The following is a 20,744-nucleotide window of genomic DNA, read 5'->3' as shown; positions in this document are numbered from 1 at the left end:
ACCAGTTATTAACCACACTGCAGTGGAGGTCCTCAGTTGCCTTCCGGGGCTGGGGCAGGTGGAACAGCAGGATCTGAGGGCGGGGTGAGCCGGGGGGCTCAGGGAAGCACGACCACAGGGATATCTGTGTGTGGGGGGGTGGGGAGTGGGTTATGATTCAGGGTGGAAAGACGCTGAAGACAAATTAGGTTACATCACATTCTTGATTTCAGCTTATTTATATTGGGCATTTTGAGTGTAAATCTAATTACATTGATGCATCATCTTTTGTGAAATACCAAAAGGATTTGGTAAACACCAATTAGGCTAGAGGACGTTTACATCATTTAACACTAGGCAATTGGCCACCTACAACATGTAGTTGATTCGTTAATTTCAAGTAAATGTAATGCATGTAATTAAATGGCAAGACCCTGAGGGTTTCTGTGGCTGGCTCTGCCTTCCGCCCAGCGTAATGCGCCTCTTCACACTTAACTTGTATTCAGGGTGTCCACCGGGATGTTCTCAAAGACCCTATCCTTCTACGTGAATGCCAAAGGGGCAGCAGCAAGTTGTTACACTGGGTGCGTGCCTGCTTCCTCCACCCTCACCGGCACCTGTGCTCTGCCCCCAGGGGGCCTGGGTGGTTCCTTCCTGTGTTCCACCTCTTGATCCAACCTGACTGGGTCAGAATGAGCCCCAGGCTTTCAATCGATGGCCTGGCATGAATGTCCTGTATCTCAGGGATGATGGTGGTTGAGTCGTTCATGTTCTTGCACGGGAATTTCAACTGAAGAAATGGCCAGAATCAGGCAGTTGCAAGTAGAATCTTAGTTGAAATGTTCTCAGAGAGAAGGCAGTGTGCAAAATCACGAAGCACTACAGGTCGTGAATAAGTAAAAGCCACGAAGTCAGGGAGTCAGACTGGAAGAAAGGGAGAGTTGTTAGTTGGAAGCAGCTGATGGAGAGTTGAAACTCTCTAACAGCAGAGAATAATCTAGATAATCCAATCACTGGAGCTATATTGGGTTATTACAGTTTCTGAACTGAAATCTAAGACTCAGCCGACCATTTCTATGACGTCTGGCTACGACACGTGTATCCCCACAGTAACACCCCCTACCCCGCACCCCCCCAAAAAAAAACTTAAGGAAGCAGAAGAGAGTATCTTTCCTTGCATGCCAAGGAATCTAACACACAACATGTATCTGAGGTTTATATAACTTTTTTCTTTCATTTTTATTGAGATATGATTGACATACATCACCATAAAAATTTAAGGTGGACAGCATAATGACTTGACTTACGTATAATGTGAAATGGTTCCTACAATAAGTTAACCTCAATGATCTCGCATAAATACAATGAAAAAAAAACAGGAAACATTTTTTTCTTGTGATGAGAATTTTATGATATATTCTCTTAGCAACTTTCAAATATATATTTGAAACTTTCAAATGACAACTATAGTCATTATACATTAAATTAAATTCTCAGTACTCATTTATCTTATAACTGGAAGTTTGTACCTTTTGGCCACCTTCACCCAATTCCTTCACCCCCCATCTCCCACCTGTGGTAATCACAAGTCTGATCTCTTCTATGAGTTGGAGTTTTTTGTTTTTTGGTTTCTTTCTTTCTTTTTTTTTTTTTTTTTTGCGGTATGCGGGCCTCTCACTGTTGTGGCCTCTCCCGTTGCGGAGCACAGGCTCCGGACGCGCAGGCCTGGCGGCCATGGCTCACGGGCTTAGTTGCTCCGCGGCATGTGGGATCTTCCCGGACCGGGGCACGAACCCGTGTCTCCTGCATCGGCAGGCGGACTCTCAACCACTGCGCCACCAGGGAAGCCCTTTTTGGTTTCTTTTAGAGTGCACATATAAGTGAGATCATATGGTAATTTTCTTTCTCTGCCTGACTTATCTCACTTAGCTTAATGTCCTCAAGGTCTAGCCATGTTGTCACAACAGCAGGATTTCCTTCCTTTTTAATGGCTGAATAGTATTCCGGTGTGTGTGTGTGTGTGTGTATCTCACAGCCTCTTTATCCATTATCTGTTGATGCACCCTTAGGTTGTTTCCATGTCTTGGCTGTCATGAATGATGCTGCAGTGAACATGGGGGTGCAGACATCTCTTCAAGATACTGATTTCATTTCCTTTGGATATGTACCCAGAAGCAGAATTGCTGGATCATATGGTAGTCCCATTTTTTACTTTTGGAGGAACCTCCATACTGTTTTCCATAGTGGCTGCACTAATATATAATCCCACCAACAGTGCACCAGGGCCCCCTTTTCTCCACATCCTTGCCAGCATTTCTCTCTCTCTTTTTTTTTTTTTTTTTTTTTGCAGTACGCGGGCCTCTCACTGCTGTGGCCTCTCCCGTTGCGGAGCACAGGCTCCAGACGCGCAGGCTCAGTGGCCATGGCTCACGGGCCCAGCGGCTCCGCGGGATGTGGGATCTTCCCGGACCGGGGCACGAACCCGTGTCCCCTGCATCTGCAGGTGGACTCTCAACCACTGTACCACCAGTGAAACCCTCTCTTGTTTTTTTGATGATAGGATTCTCACAGACAAGTGATATCGCATTGTGGTTTTGATTTGCATTTCCCTAATGACTAGTGATGTTGAGCTTCTTTTCGTGTAGCTGTTGACCACTTGAATATCTTCTTTGGAAAAAATGTCTCTTCATCTCCTTTGCCCATATTTCAATTGGATTATTTGTTTTTCTGTTACTGAGTTGTATAAATTCTTTATATATTTTGGATATTAACCCTTTTCAGATATATGATCTGCAAATGTTTTCACCCATTCTATAGGTTTCCTTTTCATTTTTGAAATTTTCATTTTTCATTCCTTTTGTTTTGCAGAAGCTTTTTAGTTTGATGAGTCCCACTTGTTTATTTTTAATTTTGTTGCTTGTGCTTTATGTGTCATAGCCGAAAACTTGTTGCCAAGACCCTTGTCAAGGAACTTTTTTTCGTATGTTTCCTTTTAGGAATTATACAGTTTCAGGTCTTACATCTAAGTCTTTAATCCATTTTGAGTTAATTTTTGTGAGTGGTGTGCGATAGGGGTCTAGTTTCATTCTTTTATATGTGAATGTCCAGTTTTTCCAGCACCATTTATTGAAGAGACCGTCTTTTCTCCATTGAGTATTCTTGGCTCCCTTGTCAAATATTAGTTGACCGTATATACATGGGTTTATTTCTGGGCTCTCTGTTCTGTTCCATTGGTCTATATGTCTGTTTTTATGCCAGTACCATATGGTTTTGATTACTGTAGTATTTATAAATAGCTTGAAATTGAGAAGTGTGTTGCCTCCCACTTTATTCTCCTTTCTCAGGACTGCTTTGGCTATTCAGGGTCTTTTGTGGCACCATATATAACTTTTTGTTTTGCTTTTATTCTCTAAATGCTCTGAGTGGCTTTTACCCTCATCTTCATCCTTCTCTTTCTCTGTTCCAGCTTGTTGCAACTCTTTTTGTCCCACATCCTCACCGTAGATAGATATTCCTGACCCAGAGCAAAGTGGTAATGAGGGCAGTTAAGGTTATGCCAGCCTTGCAAGTCACCAAAGGGATGCTCCAGACACAGCATCGTGCAGACTGCCTTTGACTTTTTAGTCAATTTATTTTCATAATGGTTGTGGACCATTTTTAAAGTCTTTATTGAATTTGTTACAATATTGCTTCTGTGTTGTTTTTTTTTTTAATGTTTTGGCTTTTTGGCCGTGAGACATGTGGGATCTTAGCTCCCCAACCAGGGATGGAACCCGCACTCCCTGCACTGGAAGGTAAAGTCCTAACCACTGGACTGCCAGGGAAGTCCCTATCTTCATAATGGATGGAGAGGGGAAAATGATTTAGCTCAGATATTAAGTCACAGCTAAATTTAGAGTAGATTTTCTTCTCTTTCTCTCTAAGAAATCAGCTTACTCTTATCCTTAGATTCTTCCTTCCTCCACCCAAAGATTGAAAGGTAGCTTCACACTAGGGACTTTTTAGAGTTAACACAGATCTGGTTTGGCTAAGATACTCTTTCTAGGAGCAAACGTGGACCTTTTGAACTTTGTTTGTCCACACACTTATGCTATTTGTTGGTCGTAGCCAGAGCTCCCTGAGGATCAGGGAGTGCAAGTGTATATCCTCCCTCTTTTCGATATAGCCTTGCCCTTGCGTGGAAGTAATTGCTTCTTTGTTTTAGCGATAGAACCTCCCTGAGTTGTAGCTGGACATATGGCTGCCCGGTTGAAGACTATATTTCATAGTCGCCTGTGTGGTAGGTGTGCCCACATGATTCAGTTTCCCGCCATAAAATGTGAGCAGAGTGATATTCACAGGGTCTATGGCAATTCCTCAAAAGGAACTGACCTGCCCTCCCTTTTCTCTTTGGCGTCCTTCCAGCCCCAGATGGGATCTTCGTTCATAAGCTCCACCCCTGCAGTTGAGGGCAGAGTAATGAGAGGGAAGGGAGTGGACTCTTGAGAGAACCTGGTGGAGCAGGACCACCTACTCGCAGGAGAACCTCTGGGCTGTTACAGGAGGAGCAGGCAACATCTCTTCCCGTGTCAGCTCTTCTATGTTCGAGTTTCTCTGTTACAACTGCCCAGTCTGTACCCCAACCAGTACACAGTGGTGGACACTAAGTGCTCAGGAACCTCACTGAGTGATGAATAGGTGTTATGTCACTTGATCTTCTAGCAACCACCCCTAAATAGATACTACTTGCCCATTTTACAGATGTGCAAACAGACTTAGAGAGGCGAGGTGACTTGCCCAAGATCACACGGCTGTAAGTGGTAGAAGGAACTTGGACCCGGCTCTGAAGTGCTTCAAAACACGTATCCTTAATTGCTGTGCCCTCGTGTCTGTTGATATTACTGATCACTTTTTTTCGAAGAGAATATTCGAAGTGTTCTTCTCTGCCAATTTAAAGTTTCAGTATGTTACACATCGCGACTCTGGGCTCTACTGCTTCTCTGCTTGGTTTGGTGTAGATTGCTCATTTTATTCTGCTGTTTTTGGGGGGTGGGGGTGGGAGCAAGGCTCATCCTTTAGTTTTGAATAAATTCATTTTGCCTCATTCATTAGATTGTAAATCCCTCGGGATAGTGCTAGTGACACATGCTGAGTAAATGACAGTTACACGTCTGAAGTGAGAAGATATGTCCAGTCTTCCAGAATGATGCAGTATTCTCTTGTGTGATATTTTTCTCACAGGTGTATAAATTCTGTTGTTAATCAATAACTCCTGGTGAAAACCAGCCCCCATTTAAAATACATTTTTATGGCCGAATATTTGAATAGAGGAAACATTGGAAGAGATGATTCTGAATAAGGAATGATGCCCATTCTACTTATTCTAAATATAAGCAGGTGGAATTTTAAATTTTCGTAATGGCACTTCAGCCAGATGTTAGACTCATGGTCATTCTGCCACGTATGAGTTCGTGTGAAGTTTGCTGCATGATTAAAGAAAGTTCAAAATAATAGTGCTTCAGATAAGGTGTATTATTTTTTTTCTAACATGAAAAAGTTCTGGAGGTGGGCAGCTGAGGACTGGTATGGTGGCTTCTTGGTCACTGGATGCTCAAGCTCCTTCTAACTTTTTCCTCCCAAATCCCTGAAAATGGTTTCCATTCTAAAGGTTCCCTCCTGGTTACCAAGAGCCCCGGTAGAGACAACCATGGTTTCAGAGTTGCAGGCAGTAGGATGGGGAGGGGGCAAAGGGCCTTTACCTTCCTTTTCCCTCTTAAAGCCCTCTTCCAGAATTTTCACTAAATGAACCTCCACCTCACTGGTCAGAACCTAGCTCTACCTAGTTACAGAGCTGCCCAAGTAAAATCAAGGTTTTGTCTTGTTTTTAAGAAAGAAGGAGAAGAGTCAATGTTGGGTAGACTGCCTGCCTTCTAACTAGAAAATTCCCACCATTCTACATCAGGGTGGCAAACTATGGTCCATGGGCCAAATCTGGCCTGCAGCCTGGTTTTAAAATTTATTTTTATTTCGTATTTTTAATAGCTCATTTCAGGTTACCACAGCAGAGCTGAGTATTTATTACCGAGATTGTAGAGCCCACAAACCTAATATTTCCTGTCTGGTCCTCATTAGAAAAAGTGTGCCAGGCTTCCCTGGTGGCGCAGTGGTTGAGAATCTGCCTGCTTATGCAGGGGACACGGGTTCGAGCCCCGGTCTGGGAGGATCCCACATGCCGCGGAGCAACTAAGCCCGTGAGCCACAACTACTGAGCCCGCGCGTCTGGAGCCTGTGCTCTGCAACGAGGGAGGCCGCGATAGTGAGAGGCCCACGCACCGCAGTGAAGAGTGGCCCCCGCTTGCCACAACTAGAGAAAGCCCTCGCACAGAAACGAAGACCCAACACAGCAAAAATAAATAAATAAATAGATAAATAAATAAATAAATAAAAGAAAAATTGTGCCAACCCCTGTTCTAAATCATGGCGGATGGATTCTGAGGAATGAATGGTTTCATTCCTTGGGATGCTATTCCAGGAGCAGCATGGAGCTTAATATGAATTCAATAATCATCTGTTCTTCTCCAGCCCCAAGTGAAGTTATATCCATTAAGCATATGTTTGCCTGCAAGTACCATAAAACCTGACAAATGGCAGATGAAACAAAAAGAAGTGTATTTATCTTGGATACAAAGAAGTCCAGAAGTACGTGGTCCAGGATTGGTACAGATGCTGAATGATGCTTTCCAAATGGGTTCTTTTTTTTCCTCTCCAACTATGCCGAGAACGTTGGCTTTCTTCTCATGCTTATTGTAAGATGGCTACAGCACCTAAAGGTGTAATGCGTGCATCCCGCATAGGAAGAAAGGGAAGGTGCCAAAGGGGGCATGAGTCCGTCCCCCTTCCAAAAACTTTCCCAGGGTCCTCATTGGCCAGGACTATGTCTCATGACCACCGCTAGCAGCAGAGGATGCTGGGATGATGAGAATAGAAATTGGGTGCATCACTGGGGCAGACACATGAGATTGTGTTGGAAAGGGAGATGTGGAGACAAGAGTGCTGTGTGCTGTGTAGGGCCCCCCGCAACTCATGTGGGTCCCTCTAGAGATATTACCTGTGTTAGAGTCTCTCCTTTCCTACCTGCCTTGCCTGTCACAGTTCCCGAAATTAATTAATTAAGATTAATTAATTAATCTTGTTCTTTTCACCTCCCTTTCGTATTCTCGGCTAGGTGAGAAACCTGGAAGTGAGCCTGAAGAGGCGAAGCTGCAGATCGCCAGCAAACAGATCGTGCAGAGTGCCATCCTGCGGGCTGTGCAGCAGGTCTCCCTGGAGAGTCGGCAGAGGGAAGCCAGGGCTGGCGACACCCCCCGGGGCAGCTTCCGGCCGGGCACGGGGGAATTAACCAAGAAGCATGAAAAGAAGCAACACGGTGGATGGGGCTCTTGTCACACGCTTGGTTTCCAGCCTTTTTTTTAGTATAGGATGCATTGCCAAAAATGTTGCCAGTAAAGCAGACCAAAGTGTCAGCGACACCTAGCAGTAGGATGAATCCACACTAGGCCTTGGCCGAGAAGCACTGTTCAGAGAAAGTGCATTAGATGATACTGTTTATGTTAATGCAGTGCCTCTGAAATGTAGTCAGGCAAAACACATGACACTGTCATTGCAAAAGTAGTTTTGCAGCACAATTCATTTCCAAAGTTCTTTTTTAAAAAAAATAATGATTTCCTCTTATTTACTTTGGCCTTGTATGCATTCTGTCTGTGACCTTAACCAGCAGTTCTTTCTGCTGAAACACCGAGCGCTGTACTGTGATCTTTATAATATTTAAACAAGACGTGCTGGAAAGGTAAAGGAATGGTGTTACAGTCCTTCTCAAATATGGAATTGAAGGCTTTACTAAAGTGGGTTCAGGTCCAAGATCATATTAAGCAAAGGCAAATTCTAAGTCCCTCAGGATCTTACCAAGGCATGTATTTATATATATTGTTTTTTTAAAAAGGAGGAACCCAGCTTTTCCAGAACTCAGTCTCAGTTCTCTCAGTTGTTTGATAGTTAATGTTTCCTCTCTGTGCAGAAATCCTTGGGAAATATTATGGATTTCTTTTTCCATTTCAAGATGAAAATAAGACAGGTGAATCTAAATGCATGAGTCGCCAATGTCGACAGCCCCTTGAAGAGCAGCTGGAGTTGCAGATTCCATCTTGGAGATATCCTAGGGTCAGCTTATGGGGTGCAGGGTCCTTGGAAGGAGCTCTGGGGACTTACAAATGCTGTGTTGCCATCAGACTATGCATTTGCACTAGTACCTTGCTAATAGGAACTTTTCTTTTCCCATCCACAAATTAGATTTTTTTTGAGATAATGAAAATCATACATATCAGGAATGAATGACACATAAAATGGGAAAATCGTTTCCTCAACTGAAACGTGAAAATACAGTGGGATCAACAAAGCGACCATGCTGTGAAAGCAGTCATGGGAACATATGTGTGTGAATGAATAAAGCCATCTCTGTGGCAACAGAATGATTTCTGCTCCACTCTCATGTGGGTACCGCTCAGCTTTCTGTGTCCTTAGAGTCCCATTTCCTGGGTTTCCCAACAGTTACTGAGTTGATGCTACTGGGAACAGATGAAGAATTTGACCTTTGTTAGAAACTTTGGGGCTTCAGAGTATCAATGTCTACATTTGATAGTTTTTTAAAAAGCAAAGTATCAACATATGAAGTGTGACTGATATTAAGACATACTTCTAAAATTCCAATATGTTACACTTTCCAGAATGGATACTATTGAGGAATAAATGAAAATAATCTCTTGTCAGTTCTGTTAGACTGTCTCACACCATGTACAGATGGAATAAATTCACAGGGAGAATGTCTGTGGGAGGGAGCAGAGGAGTTAACATTTAAATATGGTTTGTTCATAATTTTCTTTAAGTTGTACCCATGACAATTGAAGAATGAGTTTAAGTTGACCTGAAGCCATATAATGGATGTGATATAATTGCACAGCCTAGATTATAGGAATGAAGGTATTAAGTGAAATTATTCAGGAGTACCCACAAATAGCAAAATAAACCCAATGCTTGTAATTTGCAAGTGATCTGACACTCTGTTTACTGAGATGTCTGGATATAACCAGCCTTGGATTTTGCTGCCGTATGTCAGAAACACATAAACACGTTCTCTTTCCTCTCTGGTGTGTCTGTGCTTGTACGCTGGGGATCTTGGAGAATATCTGATTAACCTCTGTATCTAAATGTTATTTATAAATAAAATATATCCAGCTTTGAAATACGTTGTCATTTATAGCCAAGTTTTCTTCGCCTTACTCTTTGGCTCCTTTCCATATGGGGCTAAGAGGCATCCCAAGGCTGTTCCAAACCTCTAGATCTCGTGACCCTGAAAGCACTTATTTTATTTTTATTTTTTTTTTGCAGTACGTGGGCTTCTCACTGCCGTGACCCCTCCCACCGCGGGGCACAGGGTCCGGATGCGCAGGCCCAGCGGCCATGGCTCATGGGCCCAGCCGCTCCGTGGTATGTGGGATCTTCCCGGACCGGGGCACGAACCCATGTCCCCTGCATCGGCAGGTGGACTCTGAACCACTGCGCCACCAGGGAAGCCCCTGAAAGCACTTTTTTTTTTTTTTTTTTTGCGTTACGCGGGCCTCTCACTGCTGTGGCCTCTCCCGTTGCGGAGCACAGGCTCCGGACGCGCAGGCCCAGCGGCCATGGCTCACAGGCCCAGCCGCTCCGTGGCACGTGGGATCCTCCCGGACCGGGGCACGAACCCGCGTCCCCTGCATCGGCAGGCGAACTCTCAACCACTGCGCCACCAGGTGAAGCCCTGAAAGCACTTCTTAATAGGCCTTCACTGTCACTGTCTGAGGACAGCTGTGGGATGGGGGTTCCTGAGGCTTGAGCAGAAAAGGGTGTGTGCTAAGAAGTGGCCTTTTGATCTCAGGAAGTAAAGGTAAGTAGATGGGGGAAAACTGAGTGTCTTTCATGATCTTTGTGAGATGGAAAGTCTCCAGCAAGGAACAGAGATATTGATAAATTCTTGGAAGGAGAAAAGAAAGTTAATCCCTGCACTCGACAGGTAGGTGCCGCATTGGCAGAATCCTAAGAAAACTCAGCCATAAAAATAAATGCATCTGTTAAACTCCTCCTTATATCTGTCTTGGTATAAAGTTCTGGGGATTTGAAGGGGCCGACAGAACTTCATTCGGCATAGGATCAAGGCGGGCTTCCCCTTGGTTATTACACGAACCAGCACAGGGCTTTTGGTTTTAGGAATTAGTGGGAACATGTATTTCTGCCCTTTACCTGCCTGGCTTAATAGATAGTAAAATGCACGTGGGCTTCCCAGCTCTGTGTGTTCAGCTGTTTTGGGCTTTGCCTGTCCCTGGGGTGGAACTGGAGACAAATTCTTTTCTGCTTTGTTTTTCTGTAGTCACCTACCCAGCGTGAAGAGTGTTGTAAAAAGGACTCACCGCTTCATCCTTGTTTCTCTTTTTTCTCTTTTAGCTGCTTACTCTTCGTTTATGGTGTGGTTTCAGGTTACAAATAAATGAATCAACGTTTAAAGATAATCACTGAACTTATGCCATTCAGGCTATATTCAATGTTTAAGGTCTCTATAAAAAAACTACAAAAAGGGAATTTTACATTTATCCACAGTAGCAACTCTTTTAAGTAAAATACAGTAGTGAATAAAATCTCTGAAAAATCTGGTAACTAGTTCAGCAACTCTAGTACTCAAACTGATAAAGAAACTAAATACTCCAGTTTGAGTAATTTGTCAGTTTATGTAAAGAGAAAGTAGAAAATACAATAGTAATATCAGCTCTCTTGAGTGTGAGAAAGTTTTCTGAAATATATGACTACACGTTAACTCACGTATCTCATTGTCACAACTTCATAATTAAGGTGTAGCTGGGAAGATTTTATTCTCCTTTTGCAGAGAAGGTCACACTGAATCTCAGAGAGGGTAAGTATGAAAAGTGAGTACTATTGGGTGTAAGAATACATGCATCAGCATCACTGATCTTTGTGGGCATATGCATTAGTTAGGGAGCTTAAGAATATAAATTCCAGGGATATCTATGTTAAGATGGAACAGACTGCCTTACAGAATCAGAAATGTAACACATAGTAAAGGGCCAGCAAAAATCATCATCAGGAGGAAAAGCTCAATGCCATCACCCTTGAAAAGTGGCAGCAAAGAAAAGAAACGGGAGACTCCAGAAGTAACAAAATAGAAAATCACAACAGAGCATGTGAAGTTGCTTCTCTTCCCTTTAGGCCTCAGCAGCTGCAGAATCCTGACTCAGATGTGGAGAAAGGTGAATGAGGAAGTGACATTACTGTTTGTCTTCTGGCTACAGTGTAGGGGAAATGACCATTGGGAAGAAATAGGCAAAACAGGAAAAACGACTCCTTTCAGAAAGAAGTGACGACCTGGTCTTACAGAAAAGAAAAGAAAGAAAATACATGTTAAAAAATCCCCTCATTGGGGGGTGGAATGAATTGGGAGATTGGGATTGACATATATAAACTATCGATACTATGTATAAAATAGATAATTAATGAGAACCTACTGTATAGCTCAGGGAACTCTACTCAGTGCTCTGTGGTGACCTAAATGGGAAGGAAATCCAAAAAAAGAGGGGATATATGTATATGTATAACTGATTCACTTTGCTGTACAGCAGAAACTAACACAATATTGTAAAGCAACTATACTCCAATAAAAACTTAAAAAACAAAAAATAAGAAATCCCCTCATATTCTAGGTAATTGGATACAAATGCTCAACAGCAATATTTCCAAGAATAAAAGAAAAATTGAAAATTCTGGGCTGAGACCTAGTCCTTTACAGAGGTAAAACTTTAGGCTGGCATCAGACTACTTCATAGCAGTGTGTGACAACCTAACATAAGGGAGAAAGACTACAGAGTAGCTCTGAAGGAAGGAAAGTGTGAAGCAAGGGTATTATTCCCAACCAAGATGCACTCAAGAACAAAGGCAAGCATAAAAAAAAAAAATCGTACTCAAGGACCCTTCTTAGAAAAACTGCTTGGCCGGGAACTTCAGCCAGCTGAAAAGATAAATCGAAATAAAGACTCTAGGTGTAGGGAAGCTGCAATAGAAGGACTGGTGAGGAGCAGTGCTTTCACTTAAATATCAAGTGAACCTGATGTAATTGCAAAGATTGGGCTAAAGAAAAGCGTATTGTTCTGTCTTGACAGTATAGAAATATAACTTACAAAAATCAGGAGATGGGGCAAGGAAAATATTGTGCTAATGACTTCATCTGTTAGAGAATTTATCTGATCTTAAGTTGAATGATCTAGTTTAGAAAACCCCAATGATTCCAATCTCTTAATTGATTTCATAATTTCTCTCCTTAACCCTTGAGGAGTGTATTAGAAAATAATATGATAAAGATTTATTTAAGGTGTAGCAATTCCTTTAGTTTCCATTTAGTTTCTTTTTCTTTCATTACATTAAAAATGAATTGTTTTATATATATAAATTCCCTTGGTACCACACATGACAACTATTCGCTCATTCTTCCGTTGAAACTAATCACAAGACTCTTGCAACTCCTGCAGCTGTGAAGACCCAGACTGACCTTCTCTTGGGAAAAGTAATTCTGTTGATTATTACGCCTAGGCCACAGATGGTCCATGGTCTAAGTAATAAAAGAATAGCTTTATTTACATACTGCTTTTAGTTTTTTACTTTTCTATTTTTTAAATTTTTTCTTTTTTTAAATTGAAGTATAGTAGATTTACAATGTTGTGTTAGTTTCAGGGGTACAGCACAGTGATTCATTTATACATATATATGTATATATTCTTTTTTTTTTTTTTTTTTTTTTTTTGCGGTACGCGGGCCTCTCACTGCCGTGGCCTCTCCCGTTGCAGAGCACAGACTCCGGACGCGCAGGCTCAGCGGCCATGGCTCACGGGCCCAGCCACTCCGCGGCATGTGGGATCCTCCCGGACCGGGGCACGAACCCGTGTCCCCTGCATCGGCAGGTGGACTCTCAACCACTGCGCCCTATATGTATATATTCTTTTTCAGATTCTTTTCCCTTATAGGTTATTACAAAATATTGAGTTCCCTGTGCTATATACAGTAGGTCCTTGTTGATTATTTTATATATAGTAGTGTGTAGATGTTAATCCCAAACTTCTAATTTATACCCCCCCACCCCGCTTTCCCCTTTGGGAACCATAAGTTTCTATTCTATGTCTGTGGGTCTATTTTTGTTTTGTAAATAAGTTCATTTGTATCTTTTCTTTTTTAGATTCCACATACAAGTGATATCATATGATATCTGTCTTCTGTCTGGCTTACTTCACTCAGTATGATAATCTCTAGGTTCATCCATGTTGCTGCAAATGGCACTTCATTCTTTTATATGGCTAATATTCCATTGTATAAATATACCAATCTTTTTTATCCATTCATCTGTCGATGGACATTTAGGCTGCTTCCATGTCTTGGCTATTGTAAACAGTGCTGCAATGAACATGGGCGTGCAAGTATCTTTTCAAATTATAGTTTTCTCCAGATATATGCCCAGGAGTGGGATTACTGGATCATAGTATAGTTCAATTTTTAGTTTTTTAAGGAAGCTTCATACTGTTCTCTATAGTGGCTGCACCAATTTACATTCCCACCAATAGTGTAGGAGGGTTCCCTTTCCTTCACACCCTCTCCAGCATTAATTTGTAGACTTTTTGATGATAGCCATTCTGACTGGTGTGAGATGGTACCTCATTGTAGTTTTGATTTGCATTTCTCTAATAATTAGTGATGTTGAGCATCTTTTCCTGTGCCTGTTGGCATATACTGCTTTTCAGTTTTTAAAGCAAGTTGGTCTTGTGCCTTAGATCCTCTCTTAGCTGGTTTCTACTTAACTGTTAAACCAGTGCTTTCTGTACATGCCTGACATTTGTGTGTAAGAACCCCTTTGCACGCGCTTGCACTAACACTCCACTAAAATGTGTGGCCAACACCGTTGGTGGCCTTTTATAGTCCCTCAGTATTTGCCATTTTCCTATGCACAGATGGTGTCTCAGTGCAAAAGCTGTCACTTTCTGCCTGTGTACTCAGCTCACACTAGGGGTAGCTTGAAGCACCAGGGAGCTAAGTCCCCAGGTGCAGCCCTCAAATGCTGATGGATGGTCCATAAGTACCCCAACCCCCTCGCCCTTAGGTGGACCAATCCCGAGGCTCCTAGCATTGCAAGTCTGATGTGTCCCAGGTGTGAACAGCCCTTCCCTCCTGTCTCTCTTCACCATCTCCCCACTGATGCTTCCTAGGGTGAGCTCCGAAATGAACTACTTTCACTGAAATCTTCATCTCAGAGTGTACTTTTCTCGGGGTGGGGGGGGGCCCAAGCTCAAGACACTGGTATTACGGGTGTTTCCTATCAAAGAAAATTGAGGTTACTAATGATTTGTGTTTTGTTGCAGGCAAATCAGAGCAGCATTTCTGGGAAGATCATCTGCCCCAGATAGATCTCAAGCAGAAGCTGGCGTCATTCGAAACAAATCTCCAAAGTAACAGACCGTGAGTTGGTTAAGAAATCAGATGTGTTGTGTATTTTGATTTTATTGCAGAGATTTTGGTTGTCTTGAGATTGATTTATCTCGGTTCTGTTTTCCAAATTTCTGGCTAATTTTTAACAGTTGGATCCACATAAATGTCAAATTAAACAGGCATGGGAGGCAAAAGTGGTTGAGAGACCATTTCCAGGTCATTCGCCTCGTGAATCTAAAGTACTGAGATTTAACGAACAGGAAGCAAACTTTAAGTCCAATAATTTTAGCGCTGCTTTTCCTGCCGAAATCGAGTCTTTTTTGGCAAGTCTTGAGAGAGTCACTCCTTTACATTTATTTATTGTTTTTCCCATGCTTTATAATTAAAGGTTGCCCTTTGAAATCTGGAGAAATACATTTATGTTGACTTAGAATTTGCTCCTAGTTTTTTAAAAGTTCAAAGTTTATGGGAAAAGGCAGTGTTTTTTGGAATCAAGAGCGCACTATTCTGTCAGCCAGGTGAGCTGGGCTTGTGCTCCAGGTGCAATCACTAAAAACACCCTGTGTTGGTCCTTCACAACTTTTATCACAATCTGTAATTACGTATTTATTTTTTAGGTTGTTTAATTTCTGTTTCTACAGCTAAACTGTAGGCTTCATGAAAGGAGGTAATGTGTCTGTCTTGATAACCTGTATCTTAATACAGTGTCAGCAAAGAATAAACTTCCAGTAATTACTTGTTGAACAAATGAATAAATTACCTGCATGATATTAACAAGCTTCTTAATTTTTCTGAGACTTGGTTTCCTTATCTGTAAAATAAAAGTTGACTAAGATGATCACTAAGCTTCTTTCTAGTTCTAAAATTAAATGATTCTATGTAGGATTTTTTTGGTATGTTTTTATTGAGGTTTCATGTAAGTGTACAGCTTGATGAATTCTTTTTAAATTTTAATTAATTAATTTTTGGCTGCGTTGGGTCTTCATTGCTGCACGTGGGCGGCGAGCAGGGGCTACTCTTCATTACGGTGCGCGGGCTTCTCATTGCAGTGGCTTCTCTTGTTGTGAGGCACAGGCTCCAGGCACACAGGCTTCAGTAGTTGTGGCTCGCGGGCTCTAGAGCGCAGGCTCAGTAGTTATGGCACACAGACTTAGTTGCTCCGCGGCATGTGGGATCTTCCCTGACCAGGGCTCGAACCCGTGTCCCTTGCACTGGCAGGCAGATTCTTAACCACTGCGCCACCAGGGAAGTCCCTCTTGATGAATTCATATGTGTGTATATAGTCAAGTAAGTGCCACCAGATTGACACAGAATGTTTCCAGCACCTAAGCACATTTCCTTATGCCCTTGGCTGGTTGATGCGTCCACAAAGCTAACCACTATTTGACCTATATAATTAAAAATTAGTTTTGCTCATTTTTGAACTTCATATAGATGGAATCATGTAGTATAAACTTTTTTTTGGCCTTTTCCCCTCAACATTTTGTCTGTGAGATTCACTCATGTTGGTGCAAATAGTGGTAATTTTTTTTCAATTTGCTGTGTATTCTATTATATACATATACCACTACTTATTTATCAACTCTACTAGGGTTTCCCTCCAACTTTGGCTATTACAAATAAAGCTTCTATAAATACTCTTGTACATATCTTTGGGTAGGTATATGCCATCTCCTTTGGGTAGACACACAGGAGTAGAATTGCTGGGTCATAGTATATATGTGTTTACTAGATTCCATCAAAGAGGTTTCCAACATGGTAGCATTAATTTATCCTGCTCCTAGGAATATATGAGAGTTCCAGTTGCTTCATATGTTTGAGGCAGACCTCATCCTTCTAAAGGGACTTTGTTTCGTAAGCATCATGAGATTATGGGGAATTTCACTCTGCCTTTCAGAGCCCTTGGTTCCCCAGCCTCCTGCCTGTTTTGCCAGAATTCTGCATGAGTCCTTTGGGGAGATCTGGCCTAATTTTGGATATCTCATGTTTCCATTCAGTCCATTGGACTGCCAAAATCCTTGCTGATTTCATTTTCTTCATTCCTCACCCAAGAATCGGTCAAGAACCCACTCCCCTCCTCCTTTCAAGAAAACATCTCACCTTGGAAAGACTTGCCCTGATTAGAAACTCCAGTTTACTGAGGTCCCACTGCATCCCGCCACTCTGCTTTATTTCAAGTATGCTCTTGGTAATTGATCCACTCTTTTTTCTAGTTGCTATCCTTCCCCAAAGCAGAAATTCTCTGTGAATTATTAATCTAGACATGGTACCAGTGATATCGTACCAGTTACAGATCACATTTTAAAAAATGGGATCAAATATAAGAACAAAACCCCGATTTTCACTTTCATTTGTTTTAGAATTACAACTCGGAGTCAACCTTGAATAACTACATACTCTACTGATGTGCTTTTTGATAGACAGTGTTTTGTAGCGAGGAAATTTTGATAGGGTCACTTAAAATTATGTCACGGTGGATAATAAAGGAATCCAGTGCTATTAGATAACAACCCTTTTCATCTGTCTTTTTTTTTCATCTCTTGTCATTTTTGACCAACTTTCTGCAAACCCCTCTGTACTCCTCCACAATCATCTTTCCCACCATCAAGCTTCTGCATCATTACCATGCCTTGACAATTCTGAATCCATCTTTGAAAGAAGAAGAGGTGAATGAAGGGAAAAGAGGAAAAGAAGGTTAAAGTGAATCAGGAAAGGAGTAAGATTTATGCTCTGTGTAGAAATGTGCAGATATGGGCACGTCCACTTGGACACACACGTGTGTATTGCATGTGTGTGTCTGTATTACGGTGTATTTATGTCCTAAGTCTGAACATGCACATTTAGGATAAAATGAAGTAAATACTTTTTGGTCTTGGTTCTAAATGAAAAGTAGGCCTATTTTATAATAACTCACATAAGTATTAAACAAATAACTTGCATTAAAAGTAATTTCTTAGACTTCTACTCTTTTCCAGAGATTAGAACTCTGTGGCATTAGGACAATTAGAAGTAGTCTTCTTGGGAATTGCTGGCTGTCTTTCCCAATTCTTTTCCAGGTAGGTTTTGTTTACTCACCGAATCCCTGAGCCAGATGTGGAGGTGCCGTCACTCCCAGACCCTGAGTGTCCAACCTTCCCCTGTTGAGTTTGTAGTCTCTCGTGCTGTGCCTAGTGGCACCTGGGCTGGGGAGGACACTTGCCCCTGTCTAGGTTTTTATAAATGGCTTAGTCAAGTTCAAACCTCCAGCTTGTGAATCAACTGTGTCTCTTTTTTGACTTGGTAAGCAAGTATTAAGCTTTGGGATGGCGGGGGAGGTATGTAATGTGAAACAGCTTCTTGTCTTTTTTTTCCCCCCTCCCATTGTTGTAAATAACTTTTAATGGCCAAACCCCAGATTTGTAATTTTTTTTTTCTAACTGCTAAAACCATTCTCTTCCACCTGGTCTTACTGTAACATTTGGAAAAGGAATAAATGTCCTCCCTTTAAAAAAAAAAAAAAAAAAAGTTGTCTTCTTCAGATACATGACCTCTCGATTTCTTGGAAACCTTGCCAGCCAAGCTTCCAAAGAAAATTCTTTCATTCAAATTGAGTTATGAACTCATAGTCTTGCTACTGTCTTAGAAAAAACAAAACAAAGGCAACACAACAGAAATACCTTCCATCATCTTTACTAAAATAATTTTCCTTTTGGAGGAGCTTCATATCCTAATTTGTCTCCAGTAACTTATTTTTACTTTATTACATTAAAAGTTTATTGAAAATTGGAGTTCCTGCTGAAATAACATAACTATTAAACTGTTAAAAACCACTCTGATGCTGTTATTTTTTCAAAACTAATTAAATTTGTGACCTGAAGCAAATGAGTTTATCTTTCTGGTGCTTGTTTTCATTATTTCAGAGACAAAGGTTCATTACATGGTTCTACTTTTTTTTTTTTAATTGAGTAGAGTTGATTTACAATGTTGGGTTAATTTCTGCTGTACAGCAAAGTGACTCAGTTATACGTATATATATTCTTTTTCATATTCTTTTCCATTACGGTTTATAATGGGATATTGTATATAGTTCTCTGTGCTATACAGTAGGACCTTGTTGTTTATCCATCCTATATAATAGTTTGCATCTGCTAATCCCAAACTCCCAATTATTCCCTCCCCCATTCCCATCCCCCTTGGCAACCACAAGTCTGTTCTATATGTCTGCACAGTTCTACTTTTTACTATTAGTTGGTAGGTGAATGGTATCCAGATGCTGGTGTCATTACATTCAGTCCTGTGAGGGTCCCAAGAGCTAAATGAATGAAGAGCTCCTGAGGCAAATGCATCCTTAATCCTTGCAAGACATCAGAGCCAAGACCACTATGTGGTTTCTTAACCTGGTGAAACAAGCAGGATAAACCTTTTTACCTGGACTAATGGAAGACCTAAGTATCCGGCTGTATACCTGCTTTGAGTCTTTTTTTTTGAAACCCACCTTTATTCCTTCTGGGCTTCCAACGATTGGGGTAATCCTTGGCAAAGTCTTTCATACCATATGCATGACAGAATGAGAACCATTAGATTGGTCCCATGCAGAAAAGAGTTCCAAGAAAATATAATTTTTTTTTCTCCAGTTCAGTTCTACTTATACTACCCATAAAGGCTACACCTAGTCTTCTAAGAGTTATGTTCTGTGGTTAATGATCTAGTTGTATACCTATGAGGATTCCCTTTTGTCCTTGACCCATGACCCACACAAAAACACTTCTTTAGAGGTGGAGTGAAAAAAGTCCCTCGCACTCCCTCTAGAGGGAAAAGTGTGCTATTACATTACCTTAGAGGGTTAGTTTAAGAAATCATGTTAATGCTTAGAAAAGTTCAAAGCTCCACACAGATACTGTTGAAAAGCTATGATGTTGGGTACTGTGTGAAAATCCTACTTTGCACGATGGTTTTAAGGTCTAGGAAAGGAAAGGGAGGGAAGACGTTATTCAAATGCATATCATTATAAAGTAGAAACTAACAGGTTTATTTAGATATAAAATAGCAAAGGAGAGCAGAAACGGGTCCTTAGAGGAAAGGACATGTCAATGGAAATCTTTTTGAACTAGAGAAATGGAAGAAAAGGAAAGAAAAGTCATTGTTTTAAATTTAAAAATTATTTTAAATTATTTTATTGACGTATAGTTGATTTACAATGTCGTGTTAATTTCTGCTGTACAGCAAAGTGACTCAGTTATACATATATACATTCTTTTCCATTATGGTTTATCTCAGAATTGAATATAGTTCCCTGGGATATACAGTAGGACCTTGTTGTTTATCCATCCTGTATACACTAGTTTGCATTTGCTAATCCCAAACTCCCAATCCTTCCTATCCCAACCCCTAAATAAAAATTTTAAATTATTATCTTTAAATTTTTTGGATTTCAGTAATACATTTTTCATTGATCAAAAATACCGTGTAAATGATCACCTCCTCATCTGTTTAGCTTCATCTCGTGCCACTTCCTAACTCACACTTCATGCTCTAGTCGTCCTAAAATACTTTGTAGTTTCTCTTTAATTTCACACTTTTGTGTCTGTGGTCACGTAGTCCCCTCAGCCCAGAACACTTTCCCCAACATCTTTTATCTTGGAATCTCTTACTCACTTTCCAGAATCAGCTCAAGAATCTTCTCTTTCTAAAAGTATTTCTCGCACCTCTATACTTTAATTCATTCCCCCAGTGAGAATGGTCTAAGCACAGCCTTCCATGTGCCCCAAAGCTCCCAGGGATGCCTCTATCTATCTGCCTCATGTTTTTACAATCGCTACGAAGTGTCCATCTCCCCTGCTAGATTGTAAATTCTTCTGGGGTAGGGGTCATATCTTAACCATTCTTGCACTCACACGGTAGTGTGCAGTGCTTTGAATAGGGTTTGAACTCAGTAAATGTGGAAGTGAGTTGTACTTTTAGACTTTCCAATGTATATTTTGAGCTGTGTTGCATTTTAGGGATGGGGCAGAGGTGAAAGGAGATCCCGCTCTGTCTGGCCTTTCTTTATTTTGCAAGTGGGATGAAATGGTGAAGGAGTTTTATGACCTCTAATTATCATGATTTTGGCAGCTACTAAGAGGCATGGAGGACTAAGATTTACTTTATCTTGTGACAGGAATTATGTCAATAACAGCCCATCCCTTAAACCAATGCATCGGAGAATTCCTAGGAAAGATACCAATCCTTATGCCTCTTGTAGAGAA

General features: G+C 41.2%; 1 protein-coding gene across 5 annotated transcripts in view; it reads left to right on the top strand.

Annotated features, from left to right (window-relative positions):
• AKAIN1 (A-kinase anchor inhibitor 1) overlaps nucleotides 1-9,254 on the top strand; it is an 80,894-nt gene extending 71,640 nt beyond the window's left edge. For 3 of the 5 annotated variants that reach the window (XR_010837066.1, XR_010837067.1, XR_010837068.1), the window contains exon 3: nucleotides 7,184-7,268. Coding sequence is in view for 2 of the 5 variants with exons in the window: in XM_059040852.2 (XP_058896835.1) it covers nucleotides 2,072-2,174; nucleotides 7,184-7,431 (351 nt within the window). In the remaining 3 variants the exon portion in view is untranslated. Of the gene's footprint in view, nucleotides 1-2,071; nucleotides 2,175-7,183 lie in introns of those variants that run through there. The other 2 variants (XM_059040852.2, XM_067015952.1) reach the window with 2 other exon arrangements.
• Nucleotides 9,255-20,744: the final 11,490 nt, after the last annotated feature.

This window comes from Kogia breviceps, chromosome 15 (assembly GCF_026419965.1).
Source record: "Kogia breviceps isolate mKogBre1 chromosome 15, mKogBre1 haplotype 1, whole genome shotgun sequence".
NCBI lineage: Eukaryota > Metazoa > Chordata > Mammalia > Artiodactyla > Physeteridae > Kogia > Kogia breviceps.
This window is presented reverse-complemented; position numbering and strand designations above follow the sequence as displayed.